The following is a 14,855-nucleotide window of genomic DNA, read 5'->3' as shown; positions in this document are numbered from 1 at the left end:
TTAGTAAAAGAAAATTGAGTGAATAGCATTAAAATTTCTTATAAATTCTTATTGATGCAGGCATCACTTAATCCTCCTGCCAAAACAAGTGAAACAGAGGAAGAAACTGCTAATAATGACAACAATGAAATATCACTTATACAAATCGATGATGATAATGCTGTCGATATTGTTATAAAAGTGGAGGAAGAGGATAAAGATACTAAGGGTAAGTTGTTTTGACCATTTTTAAGTTGATAGCTATAAAAATATCCTTGGAAAAGTAACATAACCTAAAAGTGTGGTTAGGGTCTAAAGAAAATATATGTCATATTCTAATCTACAAACTCATTCACAATCTAGCTTTTAGACAAATGTCTGTATAAAGACTAGACTAGATACTGGACTATAGACTAGACTGTAAATTATACTATAGACTAGACTGTCGACTATACTATAGACTAGTCTATAGTCTAGCTTATAGTCTATGTTATAGTCTAGTCTATAATCTAGTCTATAGTCTAGTCTATAGTCTAGTCTATAGTCTAGTCTATAGTCTAGTTTATAGTCTAGTCTATAATCTAGTTTATAGTCTAGTCTATAATCTAGTCTATAGACTAGTCTATAGTTTAGTCTATAGTCTAGCCTATAGTTTAGTCTATAGTCTAGCCTATAGTCTAGCCTATAGTCTATTCTATAGCCAAATCTATAGTCTAATCTATAGTCTAGTCTATAGTATAGTCTAAAGTCTAGTCTATAGTCTAGTCTATAGTCTAGTCTATAATTTAGTCTATAATTTAGTCTATAGTCTAGTCTATAGTCTAGTCTATAGTCTAGTCTATAGTCTAGTCTATAGTCTGGTCTATAGTCTAGTGTATAGTGTAGTCTATAATTTAGTCTGTAGTCTAGTCTATAGTCTAATCTATACTCCAGTCTATAGTCTGGACTTTATTCTAGTCTATAGTCTTGACTTTTGTCTAGACTTTATTCCTTAAACAAAATGTTTAAACACTATGGAATACATTTTAAATTTCTCTCTTGTTAAACAAAAAAAAAAAACAAAAAGGTAAACCCACCAATTCATTAGATGATGAGGATGACGATGATGTTATTGTTTTGCCCAACGAAGAGCCTTCGGTTACCGAAATCGTGGACGATGATGATGACGACGATGAATATGTGCCGGCTAATGTGACACGAGAACACATGGGTAATATGAATGAAGAGGATGAGGGTCAGGGCGAACTCAACGAAACTACAGAATCTGATGTGGAAATACAGGAACCTCATATACCATTTACGGATTTGGATACCTATGTAGAAAAAGAGTTACCCGAAGGAGATGAGGCTTCACAAATGTCCTTTATGAATGTTAAGATAAAGGAGGAGCCCAAGGAGGATGAAGATGAGGATGATGGTTTTGAGGAAGTGGGTACTGTAGTACAAGCACCCGAAGAGGTGTCCATTAGTATAAGTGGTAAGTGGGGAAGAAATGAAAATAGTAGACAGTGTACTAATAGTTTTTTTTATATACTTTTCCAACAGAAGAAACACAAACCATAGAATCATCAAATCCCGGTTTATCGCCCCTAAACGAAAGACCACCCTCAACAGCCTCCTCGCTGCAACACAATGAAGACATCGAATCATTAATGGAACCGCCCGCCGTAGATTTAAACATCTCCATGGATGGTAACATAGATACCGGCGACGAACATAATCTGTCCGCTGCCGGTCCTGTTCCTACTGTGCCCTTGGCTAGTTTAGTTAATAAGATTAAAATAAATATAACCAAGAACACTGTAACCACAAATAGCAATACTAGTACTAGTAGTAGTAATAATGCCACAGCATCCACAACGATGTCGTCTAATTTAAACCACAATCAAACAGATAGTTTAGGTCATGTTGCCAATCCTATACCCACCATCTCAACCATACCGGTGTTGTGTGGTGGCGGTACCACAATCAGTTCCATATCGAGTAGTCTAATAGGTGGCAGCGGCATCGGTGCTGGTAACGGTGGCGAGTTCGATGAACACGAAGACTACGGTGAGAATAGTGTAAGTACGATTTCGGTTATAGGCAGTTATGGCAGCACAGTACCTACAATTTCCCATATAAATCGAACCGTTGTGTCAGCAACTCCCACTGTAACAGCACCAAAACCCGCCACACCGCCTCCCGTAGAAGAAACCATAACATATGATCTAAAACCTGCGCTACAAAAGGCTAGCTTAAGGAAAAAAGAAAAAGTGGTGTGCGGCAATGAGACTTCTGGTCTTTGTTCCATTATGTAAACTGTTTTGTTATTACAAAACGACTGCTGGAGTTAATAGTAGTCATTGTTTTTGTTTTGTTGATGGTTGGGTAAGAATTTCATTACCATTTGAATCCAAATTCCTACTACCTCCCTCACCCCCCCTAAGAAAAACAACCTCTTTGTATATATTTATAACTTTAATGCGTTGGAATTCCTTTAACATGGAAATAGGCTTTGGATGCCTGTTAACTGCAACAACAACAACATCATCATCTCTAACTATTCGTTGATTAGTAATTAGTGTCTCTTTTATTTATATATAAACGTATATACATAACAACAACAACAAATATGTTAAGTGTAACCATAATTAAATACAAATTTTAAACATGGTTCGCCATTTTCTAAAGGCCTCTCTCTCTCTTTGTGTTGTTGAGGGAATAACACACTTTGAAAATGGGTAAATTTTATTTTTTTGTTTTCTATTTCATTTTTTTTTAATTTTAACTTTATTACGTTCTTTCTTCTCTTTCTTCAAATGGATGATCAACGTTTCAAATCCAAATTATAATAATTTGGAAAAGTAAATGTTTAGTTTCAAAGAACACACCCTTCCCCCCACCCCCTTCTCTTAGTACTTTTTTATTCCTATATTCCTTCCTCTAAGTACTTTATTAATTTTAATTTATTAATTAATGAGAATATACATAATATATTAAAAAAAAACAAAATATATATAAAAAAAAATAATTAAAAAGAAAGATAATAAAAAAATTTTTAAATAAAAAAATTCTAAAAAACGTATATTTAATAATGTAAGTTTATTTGATGGTTTACTATATATATATATTAGTTTCTTTTTTGTTTTCTCTGTGGAATCAAATAATATTTAATAAATAAATGCATATAATAAAAAAACAATACTAATTAATAAACACTTAAATTAGCTTAATAAATTTAATTAAATTGTGTTTTTATTTCAAAATGTTGCTGTAAATTTGATTTTTTATAAAAAATTTCAACTTTTGAAGATCCCTAACACAGACAGGGTTACCATTTTATATGTAAAAAGTAAATTTAAAATTTGATTTTTTAGAAATAAGTTTAACTTATGGAGTTCTTTAATACAGACAGGGTTACCGTTTGTATATGTAAAAAATGAATTCCAAAATTTGATTTTTTACGAAAAATTGGAACTTATGGAGATCCCTTACACAGACAGGGTTACCGTTTTATATGTAAAAAATGTAACTTTAAAGTTCTATAAATTGAAAAAACTTTCAGCATTTCATATACAAACATTGACATTTTAGTGGTTTTGGAATAAAAAAATATTCAAATTTTTAGTGTAAATAATTAAATCTTGGAATTTCTAATGAAATGCTTAAAATTTTAGTAAAAATGTTTGATATTTAGTTAAACTCATTTATTTTTCTAGAAATATTTGAATTTTGAGGAAAGAAAACTTTAGTGAAAATTTTCAACTTTTGGAATTTTTAATAAAATGCTTAAAATTTTAGTAAAAACATTTGAAAATTAGTTAAATTTATTGAAAAATTTCTATTTTTCTAAAATTTTAGTAAAAACATTTAAAAATTAGTTAAATTTATTGAAAAATTTATATTTTTTTAGGAATATTTGAATTTTGGTGAAAAATCTAATTTTTATAATAAACATTTAAAATTTTTTGTAAAAACATTCGAAACTTTAAGTTTTTAGGAAAAACATTCGAGTTTTTAATCAAATTGGAATTTTTAATTAATTGCTTTGAAAGTTTTTAGTAAATACATTCGAATTTTTAATCCAATTTGAATTTTTAATTAAATGCTTTGCAATTTGTAATGAAATGCTAAAAATATTTGAAATTTAGAAAAATTTATTGAAAATTTTCTTCTTTTCTAGGAATATTGGAATTTTGAGGAAAAAATCTAATTTTTATAATGAAAAATTTAAATTTTTTGTAAAAATATACAAAATTTTATTGAAAACGTTAAGTTTTTAATAAAAACATTAAAATTTTTAATCAAATTGTAATTTTTAATGAAATACTTTGGAATTTTTTATGAAATGCTTAAAATATTTGAAATTTATTGAAAATTTTCTATTTTTTCCAGGAATACTTGAATTTTTATTAAAAAAAACTAATTCTTATAAAGAATATTTTGAATTTAAAATTTTTGCTAAAAATATTCGTGATTTTAATAAAAAATTTAAACTTTAATAAAATATTCGAAAAAGAAAATTTTAAATTTTTAAATTTTTGCTAAAAAAAATTCGAAATTTTAAAGAAAAATTTTAAGTTTTGATAAAAAATTTGAATTCAATTATAAAAAAATTTTATTTATTAAAATTTTGCTAAAAATATTCGGATTTTAAGTGAAAAATTTAAATTTAAATTTTTGACTTTTAAATAATTTTTTCTAAATTTTATCATAAAATATTAAAATTTTTGGTAAGAATATTAAAATTTTCAATGGAAAATTTATTTTTTTTATTGAAATTTGAATTGTAGTAAAAATTTAAAATAAATAATTTTTTATTCAAAATATTAGATTTTTCTTAATAATTCGAATTCGTAATAAAAATAACTGAATTTTAAGTAATTTTTTTTTTGTAACAAAATACTGTCTTTTAACGAAATTTTTTAATAATTTTTCACTGAAATACTATTTTTTTTAGTGAAATTGTGGTTTTTACAAAATACTACTTTTGATGAAATACTATTTTTTTGAAGTTATTTCGCGGGAATACCTTTTTTTAATTAAATTCATTCTTTCCTGTAAAAATACTTTATTTATTTCAGTTTTAACGTGTTAAATCGTTCGTTTGAATTAAAATTTACTAATATTATTTTGTATTATCTTTATTTTCTCTCATTTTAAACATTTTTTACGATTTGACTACACATCAAACAATTTTATTTAAAAACCATACATATTCCCTTGAATTCCAAAACTTTTCATTTGTTTCTTTCTTAAATATATACGGCAATCCCTACAACAGCTGTTTGCTGTTTAAAAGCTTATATCAATTATCTGGCAGCACTTTAACAGAATTAGGGGGAAAAAGAAGACACTTAAATACGGTGATAGCATATTAAAGAATTGTTTTTGTTCTTATGTTGTTGTTATAGTAATTTGACAGTACTATTACACCTAACTACTCACACAGCAAACAAACACCTACTAGTGGAGGTAATCTTCTTTATATTTATAAGCAAAAATGAAAATATTTTGACATTTGTAAAAAAAAAAATATTCCGACAGCAAGCCAGCACAACATTGCATTTTTTAGAGAAAATTTAAAGAAATAAGAAAATTATGTGAATTTAAGAACAAATAATGTTTTATTTGTAAGAATTAAACTAAGACAAGCACAATAACAGTTTTAATAACAATAATATGGATCCTTTAATATTCTTTATTGTCTTGTTGGTCATCTATGGTGTATTGTTTTTCTTTGATCGTTTTTTCAAGGTACCAGCAGAATTTTAGCAAAATTTGTGATTTTATTAATTGCATCTTTTTTTTTGTAATTCCAGAGTTGTATGCATTATCCTTATGATGCATTTCTTAAGAACTCGGGTTTGTCTATACAATTTTTACGTTTGAAATGGCATACAACGGCATTTAATCGTCTGGTGTTGAGACTAGGCAATAGTGGTGGTTCTTGTTGCCGCAGCTGGTTAACTAGCAGTTTTACCGTGGGTGTTTTAATAGCTTTATCTTTGGTGCCGGTGGGCATTATTTTATTATTTATAACCATTTTTGGAGGAGGCACTGGTGCGGCTGCAGGAAACGTAGCTGATGTGGTGGGAGGGGCGAAAGTTTTAGAAAATTCCTCCAAAACACAAACTATAAGTTTAGAAATTTTATTACCGGGTGTTAATTTACCCCTAGAGGAGATTGGTTACTATGTAGCTACATTATTAATATCCACAGTTGTGCATGAGCTGGGCCATGCCATAGCAGCGGTGCTGGAAGATATACCGGTTACAGGTTTTGGATTTCATGTAAGTTTTGTTTTAGCAATAATCAGTAAAACTTTTTAATGATTGCTTTATTGCAGCTGTACTTTTGTTTACCCATTGCCTACACAGAAATATCCTCAGAACATTTAAATGCCCTTAAATGGTTAAGGAAACTACGTATTCTGTGTGCTGGCATTTGGCATAATTTTCTCTTTGCCGCCTTTTGTTATTTGCTGCTATCCACCTTAGGCTTTGTGGCAGCACCTTTATATAGTCTAAATAAAAATGTTATTGTCACGCAGGTAACGCAACAATCCCCATTGAAAGCCAAGGGTGATAGAGGTCTTATGGAGGGTAATATTATAACACAAATCAATGACTGTGATGTTTACAACGAAGACACCTGGTATAGGTGTCTGCTAAAAGCTTTAAGAACCAAACCCGCCTTTTGTGTTTCCTCCGATTTTATACGTTTAAACGATGAAAGCATAGAGATATCCCATCACAGTTCAGACGGCACTTTACAGTGCTGCGATGACAAGAATGCCAAGCTGTGTTGTTTTGAGTATATAGATGATTTTAGCAATGATGCACCAGTGGAGATACCACAACATGTTTGTCTCGATATAAGACGCACCATGGAGGATTCTTATGGTTATTGCTCGCCAGTGGGCACTTGTGAGAGAGGATTTTGTTTACGACCTCTGTTGCGCAATAGCACTACGATAATGGTATTTAAACGTGAATTGTCTATATTGCAACAGCCAGCTGGAGAATTGGCTGCTTCTGCTAAACCTTTAAAAAATGTCATCTATATGGGTCATCCTTTAGATGTTACACACTCTATACGTATATCGCCTTTTGTGCCTAAACATGCGTATATCAGTCCAAAATGGTGTGATGCTTATCTTTTGTTCCTGAAATATAATATAGTTTTTAGTTTGGGTTTGGCCTTCATTAATGCCATACCATGTTTTGGTTTCGATGGTCATCATATCACCAATACCATTGTCAATAGTTTTCTAGTCAACCGTATAACAGAAAAACCCAAACGCGATGTTATTTCTCTAATAGTCACTGGCATTGGTTCATTACTATTTGCTCTAGCAGTACTCAAGGTTCTATGGCTGAGTCTTATAAGGTATTTATTTTAAAAGTAATAGATTGTTTAGCACTAAATGAAAACAGACACCAAAAAAAGAAAAAAATGAAACTCTGTAGTTGTAGCTAAAATACATAAACTATTTATGTATTATAAGTAAATTAAGCTTGTGTAGTTATTGTGTTTTTTTGTAACGCATATTTTATACATATAAGGAGTTATCTCCCTACCACCCTTGTTATTTGGTGGAGGGAAAATCACACAAAATGAATCTGCAATGAAAGTTAACAAAATTACACTTAACATAGATATTTTTTGTAGATTTTAAAAAAACAACGAAAAGTTGCAAAATTAAACGCTCATATATCGGTTAAATGCATGCATGACAAACAAAATAAACAAACCCACCTCCCCCCCCCCAAAAAAAAAAAAAATACAGCGAATATTTTATAAAATATTATGTAAATTTAATCAAAATTAAAGAAAAACTTAAAACAAAAATTAATAATTTATACAAAAATGTTAAGATTTTCATAGAAAAACATTTATAGCACAAACCCCCCTGCAATTTTCAAAAATTATGCAAATTTTTTCATGTTCTCCAATTATTTTGCTTCCAGTTAAAATAATGGTTTTTCCAAGAAAACTATATTTTTTCGATAAAGTTTTAGTTTTTGTTTAAATAAATACTTGTTTTTCTATGAAATAGTAAATTTTAATTGAAATTCAAGATTTTTCAATGAAATACTGGTTTTTTAATAGAAATACCGGTTTTTAAATAAAATACTGGGTTTTAAAAAAAATGCATTTTTTTCGATGAAATGAAGTTTAAAATAGTAAATTTTAATTGAAATTCAAGATTTTCAATGAAATACTGTTTTTTCATATAAATACTGGTTTTTAAATAAAATACTGGGTTTTCGATGAAAAGCTGTTTTTTTTTCGATAAAATACAGGTTTTACTATGAAATTTTCGAATAAATACTAGTTTTTTATTAAACATTTGGCTTTTTGATAAAATACTGGTTTTTAGGTAAAATGCAGTTTTTATCGGTTTTTAGGTTTCAATATCGGATTTTTGATGAAATATTTCATTTAAATACAATTTTAGTTCAAATTCAAGATTTTTCAATGAAACACTTTTTTTTAGAAATACCGGTTTTTAAAAAAAATACTGGGTTTTCGTTAAAATGCTATTTGTTCGATAAAATAGAGGTTTTACGATGAAATTTTCGAATAAATACTAGTTTTTTTTATTAAATATTGGCTTTGCGATAAAATACCGGGTTTTCAATTCTGTTTTTATCCGTTTTTAGGTTTTAATATCAGATTTTTGCTGAAATATTTGATTTTAATGCAATTTTAAGTAAAACTCCAGATTCTCAATGAAATATTGGTTTTTGATAGAAATACTGGTTTTTAAATAAAATACTGGGATTTCGTTGAAATGCTGCTTGTTCGATAAAATAGAGGTTTTACGATGAAATTTTAAAATAAATACAAGTTTTTTAAAAAATATTGGTTTTCTGATAAAATACTAGTTTTTCAGTAAATTGCAGGTTTTTGTGAAATACCGGTTTTAAGGTTTCTCTATCGGATTTTTGATGAAATATTTGATTTCAATTTAATTTTAAGTAAAATTCAAGATTTTCAATAAAATAGGGATTTTAAAATAAAATACTGGGTTTTCGTTGAAATGGTGTAAAATAGAGGTTTTACGATAAAATTATTGAATAAATACTAGTTTTTTATAAAATATTGGTTTTTTGATAAAATACTGGGTTTTCGGTAAAATGCAGCTATTTGTGAAATACCGGTTTTTAGGTTTCAATATAGGATTTTTAATGAAATATTTGTTTTTAACGTGATTTTAGTTGAAATTCAAGATTTTCAATGAAATACTGGTTTGTGATAGAAATACTGGTTTTTATATAAAGTACTGGATTTATAAAATAGAGGATTTTCTTTTAAAATACTGGTTTTTAATAAATACTAGTTTAAAAAATATTGGCTTTTTGATAAAATTCTGGTTTTTCGGTAAAATGCTGCTTTGTTTGTTGAAATAACAGTTTATAGGTTTCAATATCGAATTTTTGTTGAGATATTTTTCTTAATGAAATGGTAGTTTTCTGAAAAATACTGTGTTTCGTTGAAAATTTAGTTTCCTTATAATTATAGTTTTTCAATAAAATAGTATTTTGATAAAATACTGGATTTCCCTTGAAATACTGGGTTTTCGATCAAATTCAGCTTTCTTTAATAATGATTTTAAACAAAATTACCGATTATTTTTGAGAAAATCGAGTTTTTAACGAAAACCCAAGTGTTTGCTGTGTTGTTATAAATAACTTTCTAATAAGTAGATAAATTCTTTTTGAAGTTTCGTTAGAAATTTCCAAAAAAGAACTCAAAATTATTTTCTAAAAATATTGAGAACAAACATTGATTGCTTTATACTGGTACAGCTCATAGTCCTGGGATTATGATTAGGCGAAATGTTAATCCAGATCATTTAATACTCCAATATTTGAGCATTATTTTAATCTAAAAAGATAAATAACAATTTGTAATAAGTAACATTGAAACTTCCAAATCTATCTGTATACATACATACACTTCAAAAGGTTGTAATTTAGTTTATACATAATCACCTCTTCACACTTCCTCGGTAAAACATGCCTATGGTTTAGTTTTAATTATAAAACTGCTTGGAGTTTTTGTAGCCTTAAAATAGTTTTTAATAAAAAACGAATTATATTAACGAAATAAAATATAACAAAAAAAAAACCAAAGCAATTATATTAAATCAAATGTCAGCACTTGTAGTTTCTTTCCTTCATTGTCCTGCCTTCATTCATCCATTCAGCGTATCATTTCTTATCCTCATTACAAACACCACTTAAATGTAGACTTTGTCGTAATTCATTTAAACTACGTCTACCGTATTGTAGTAACATTTTAATGGCCACCTCATCGGTTTGCTGTTGATTAACACGAAAATCTTGTCTAGCCCAGGTGCGCAATTCCTGTTGACTATTGGCATCGGGTACTAAACGTATAGTGCGAAATATATCACGATATAATTTCAAGACCTCTTGGCGCAGCATAAACTAATTGTGATTTTTTTTATATTTTTGTTATTGTTTTATAATTAAGCCATGTATATGCTTACCTGTTTTAAATTTAGCGCGGTTTTATTTACTTTAGACATATTTTTTATTTAATAATTTGTGAATTAATTAGAATTTGTTAAATTTCTCTTGAGTTCTCGCTAATTGTTTGCTGCTAGTGTTTACATTTCTTTTGGCTGACAGCTGTATAAACAGCTGTTTCGTTTAGCATGACAAGGTGTTGCCAATCACTTAATTTTTTTTACTCAGAAATCATTCACAATAAGCGAGGTAGTTAATGCGAGGTTTGTAGAGGAAATTAGAGTCTAAACAATATTTTAAAGAGAAAATTTGTTAGAGTCTAATTGGTAAAAGAAGATGTAATTCTTATATTTCGATCACTTTTTGTGTGAAACTGAAACAATGTTTCCTTCAGATAAAAAATAGCTGGAATTAAAAAGAAACCGACACTATTCGATGAAAGACTAGTTTGTCACAGATCAGGCTATTAGATCACATGCCATGGGATTACAGCCTGGTCGATCAAATACTATTCGATTAAAAACTCTAGCTGATCACGGACCAGCCAATCACAGGACAAATAATCCCGGATTAGTCGATCAAAGACTACTCGAAGTCGATCATACTGGTCTATCACAGACTAGTTGTTCACAGAATAGTCGATTACAGATTAGTCGATCACTGACTACTCGATCACAGATAAGTTGATCATAGACAATTTTGATCACAGACTAGATTAATCGATCACAAACTACTTGATAACAGACTAACCGATCACAGACTTATCGATCACGGACCATTATATTACAGACTATTCGATCACAGGCTATTCCATCACAAACTAGTTGATCATGGACTAGTCAATCGCAGGACAGGTAATCAAAGAACAGTCCATCACAGATAAGTCGATCATAGACTTACCAAGCACAGATTAGTCGATCACAGACAACTCGATCACAGATTAATCGATCATAGTCTAGTCGATCACATCTTAGTCAATTGCAGAATCGTCGATCACAGACTATTCCATCACAAACTAGTTGACCATGGACTAGTCAGTCACAGGACAATCGATCAAAGACCAGTCCATCACAGACTAGTCGACAGGATCGCAAAGTGATCACAGACTACTTGATCACATATAAGTCGATCATAAACTAGTCGATCACAGACTGCTCGATCATAGACTAGTCGATCACAGACTACTCGATCATAGACTAGTCGATCACAGACTACTCGATCAAAGACTAGTCGATCACAGATTAGTCAATTACAGACTTGCCGATCACAGGCTATTCCATCACGAACTAGTGATTTGGCGATCGGCTTCTAGTCAATTAGATCTCAGACTAGTTAATTACGAACAAATTGGGCGCTTGCTATTCAATCACAGACTTATCGTTCACAGCATAGTCATAATCGCAGACAAGTCATTCAAAGACTTATAAGTCACAAAATAAACGACCGCTGTCTAGTCGATCACTAATATTTAATTGCTGTTTAATTCAAAACACAAATTTAGAAAAAAAGTAACTGATCTTTAACAAATCCTAAACCTTAAATCTAAATATTCAAAAACATACAAAAATTAGAAAAAAAAAATAATCTTAATAAAAATCGAAACTATTTAATGGGTGAAAGATAAAGCAAAAGAAATTGTTTGAGAATTTAGAAAAAAAAGAACACAAGATCAGTAAAAATACAAAATAACAAAAACTATTTGCATGAACGCATGTGGCGCACATCAATCACAACAGTATTCGGCTTCATACATTTTTTTTAAGAATCACCTTCTTACATTCTCATACATAAGACACTCACTCACTCCGTCAGTCAGTCAGTCATTATGAATAAGACACATTTAGTGCAGGGATGATCGCCGCATACTGCTTCTTCTCATATCAACATGATCACTTTATCGTATTATAAGTTTTTTTTTTTTAATTTCCCGAAACAAAAATCATAAATATTTTTTTTTATATTAATTTAAAATTTGGTATTTTTTTAAATTTAATTTAACAAAATGTATCTTGTATGATAATTAGCCGTTGTTTTCGTCTAATTGAAATAACAATATCACTTGGACGGACGCATGGGTATGACAGTTTTTTCAAAGACACTCGAATACCACAAAATGTGTTAATTTGTTAAAAAATATGTTTAGTTTTTTATTAATTATTCTCATTTGCGAAAATATGAGATATTAGGAAAGTCCAAAGGGAGGAATAGCAGTCAGATTTTTGACCTATTTTTTTAAGGAAAATTTAGTCAGAATTTGATCACTTTTTAAAAGGGAAATTTTGCGAAATCTAAGGGAAATTTAATCAGAACATGATCAAATATCTTAATCAGATCAATTTTCTTCAGTTATTCAGAATTAAAATTTGTAAGGGAAATTTGTTCAGAATTTGACAATTTTTCCAGGAAATTTTCTTTAAAATCTAACCAGTTTTCTAACCAATTTTTCTAAAGGAAATTTGCCAAGAAACTAATAAATTTTAGGGAAATTTATTAAGAATCTAAACGACTCTCTTAAAAGAATTTTGCTCAGAATTTGAACAATTCCCCTTAAAAAAACTTTTGGTCAGAATCTAATCGCTTTTTTAAAGGGAAATTTCATTAGAATATGAGCAATTGTCTTAAGGGAAATTTGGTCGGAATCTTAACATTTTTCTTAAAAGAAAATTTTATCAGAAACTGACCAGTTTTCATAAGAGAAATTGGGTCAGAATCTTAACACTTTTCTTGAGGGAAATTCGATCAGAAACTGAGCAATTTTCTTAGGGGAAGTTTGCCAAGAAACTGATAAATTTTCTTAAAGGAAATTTGGCCAGAATCTGATTGATTTTTAAAGGGAAATTTTGTGAGAATCTGGTTGATATTCCTAGGGAAATTTTGGTCAGAATCTGACCACTTCTCTTAAGGGAAGTTTGTCAAGAAACTGGTAAATTTTAAGGTAAATTTATTTAGAATCTGAACGACTGTCTAAAGGTAAATTTGATCAGAATCTGAAGGATTTTCGTAAGGGAAATTTGGTCAGAATCTAACCATTTCTCTTAAGAGATATTTTATCAAAATTTGAGCAATTGTCCTTAGGGAAAGTTGGTCAGAATCTTAAAACTTTTCTAAAGGGAAATTTAAAATTTCTTAAGAGAAATTTTATTAGAATCTCAACAATTGGATTAGAATCTGATTAAGGATCTGACAAGTTTTCTTAAAGGAAATTTTATCAGAACTTAAACACTTTAAGGGAAATTAAATCAGAATACAAGCAATTTTCTCAAGGGAAAGTTGGTCAAAATCTTAAAACTTTTCTAAAGGGAAATTTAAAATTTCTTAAGAGAAATTTTATTAGAATCTCAACAATTGGATTAGAATCTTTAAGGGAAATTAAATCAATTAAAGGGAAATTAAATCAGAATACAAGCAATTTTCTCAAGAGAAGTTTGATCACAATCGAAAACAATATTAGACGATCACCATAAACACATTTCATATTTACAATTACAATTGCAATTTGATATTTTGGCCCAATTATGTTGTTGAGTTTTTGGGAACAATTTCTTATTTCAAATTTAAATTTGGTGTTTGCCAAAATTTTGCGTTTGTGTGTTAAAAATACATTTAAAATACTTGTAATTTATTAATTGTTTTAAATTTAATTATTCAACATTTATGATTTCTTGTGTGAAATGATTTAATCTTAAGATATTTTTCATTTCAACATTGTAATTAAATGTTTGTATATATTATGAAATTAATTGTAAGAAACAAATAAATGGCGAGAGGAATAAGATACATATTACTTGATGATACGTATGAGATGGATCAGGGATATATTTGAAAGGGCTTGGAGTAATCACAAATTGAAATGCTATTAATATTCGGTATTCGATTTCAGATCGATATTAGATTCTAAATTAAATTTTTGAATGATGTTCTTTTTAAAACTATGTTTTTATTACAGTAATGACTTTATATTATGTTGATATAGAGGACTTGCACCGATTGTGTTTTATTGGCATAGGACAGAGATTTCTGTTAACTCCTCTATCGGGAACAAATTGTTCTATAATGTTAGATAATTTAAGACACTTACAAGTTCTCTTTTACCTACAGTTCTAGTTCAGTTCTAGTTCAGTTCTAGTTCAGTTCTAGTTCAGTTCTAGTTCAGTTCTAGTTCAGTTCTAGTTCAGTTCTAGTTCAGTTCTAGTTCAGTTCTAGTTCAGTTCTAGTTCTAGTTCAGGTCTAGTTCTGTTCTAGTTCATCTCTAGTTTATCTCTAGTACAGTTCTAGTTCAGATCTAGTTCAGTTCTAGTTCAATTCTAGTTCAGTTCTAGTTTAGTTCTAGTTCAGTTCTAGTTCAGTTCTAGTTCAGTTCTAGTTCAGTTCTAGTTCAGTTCTAGTTCA

General features: G+C 29.1%; 3 protein-coding genes across 14 annotated transcripts in view; 2 read left to right on the top strand and 1 right to left on the bottom strand.

The window, feature by feature from the left end:
• The window catches only part of LOC111688180 (serine-rich adhesin for platelets-like), a 31,518-nt gene extending 28,528 nt beyond the window's left edge, over positions 1-2,990 (top strand). For all 11 annotated transcript variants that reach the window (XM_046954365.1, XM_046954360.1, XM_046954362.1 and 8 more), the window contains 3 exons: positions 61-208; positions 1,046-1,456; positions 1,525-2,990. In XM_046954365.1, coding sequence (XP_046810321.1) covers positions 61-208; positions 1,046-1,456; positions 1,525-2,279 — 1,314 coding nt within the window. In that variant the 3' untranslated portion in view covers positions 2,280-2,990. The remainder of the gene's footprint in view (positions 1-60; positions 209-1,045; positions 1,457-1,524) is intronic.
• Positions 2,991-5,418: 2,428 nt separating this feature from the next.
• Positions 5,419-7,730, top strand: LOC111688160 (membrane-bound transcription factor site-2 protease). The gene is made up of 4 exons (XM_023450637.2): positions 5,419-5,436; positions 5,509-5,718; positions 5,784-6,254; positions 6,311-7,730. Exons 2-4 carry the CDS (start codon positions 5,644-5,646, stop codon positions 7,364-7,366), a joined length of 1,602 nt encoding a protein of 533 aa, XP_023306405.2. The 5' UTR covers positions 5,419-5,436; positions 5,509-5,643; the 3' UTR covers positions 7,367-7,730.
• A 2,080-nt stretch (positions 7,731-9,810) lies between these two features.
• LOC111688162 (LYR motif-containing protein 2) lies at positions 9,811-10,622 on the bottom strand. Of its 2 annotated transcripts, XR_006941466.1 has the most exons (3): positions 10,487-10,622; positions 9,925-10,424; positions 9,811-9,858 (listed from the first exon to the last, which is right to left on the bottom strand). XR_006941466.1 is itself a non-coding variant. In XM_023450639.2 (2 exons), exons 1-2 carry the CDS (start codon positions 10,523-10,525, stop codon positions 10,185-10,187), a joined length of 279 nt encoding a protein of 92 aa, XP_023306407.2. In that variant the 5' UTR covers positions 10,526-10,622; the 3' UTR covers positions 9,811-10,184. The 2 variants fall into 2 exon arrangements, 1 of the variants encoding a protein (XP_023306407.2); XM_023450639.2 differs by having other exon boundaries at positions 9,811-10,424.
• Between the last annotated feature and the right edge of the window lie 4,233 nt (positions 10,623-14,855).

The sequence above is a fragment of the Lucilia cuprina genome, chromosome 6 (genome assembly GCF_022045245.1).
Source record: "Lucilia cuprina isolate Lc7/37 chromosome 6, ASM2204524v1, whole genome shotgun sequence".
Classification (NCBI taxonomy): domain Eukaryota; kingdom Metazoa; phylum Arthropoda; class Insecta; order Diptera; family Calliphoridae; genus Lucilia; species Lucilia cuprina.
Note: the sequence above shows the minus strand (reverse complement) of the source record. Positions and strands in the feature narration are given on the sequence as shown.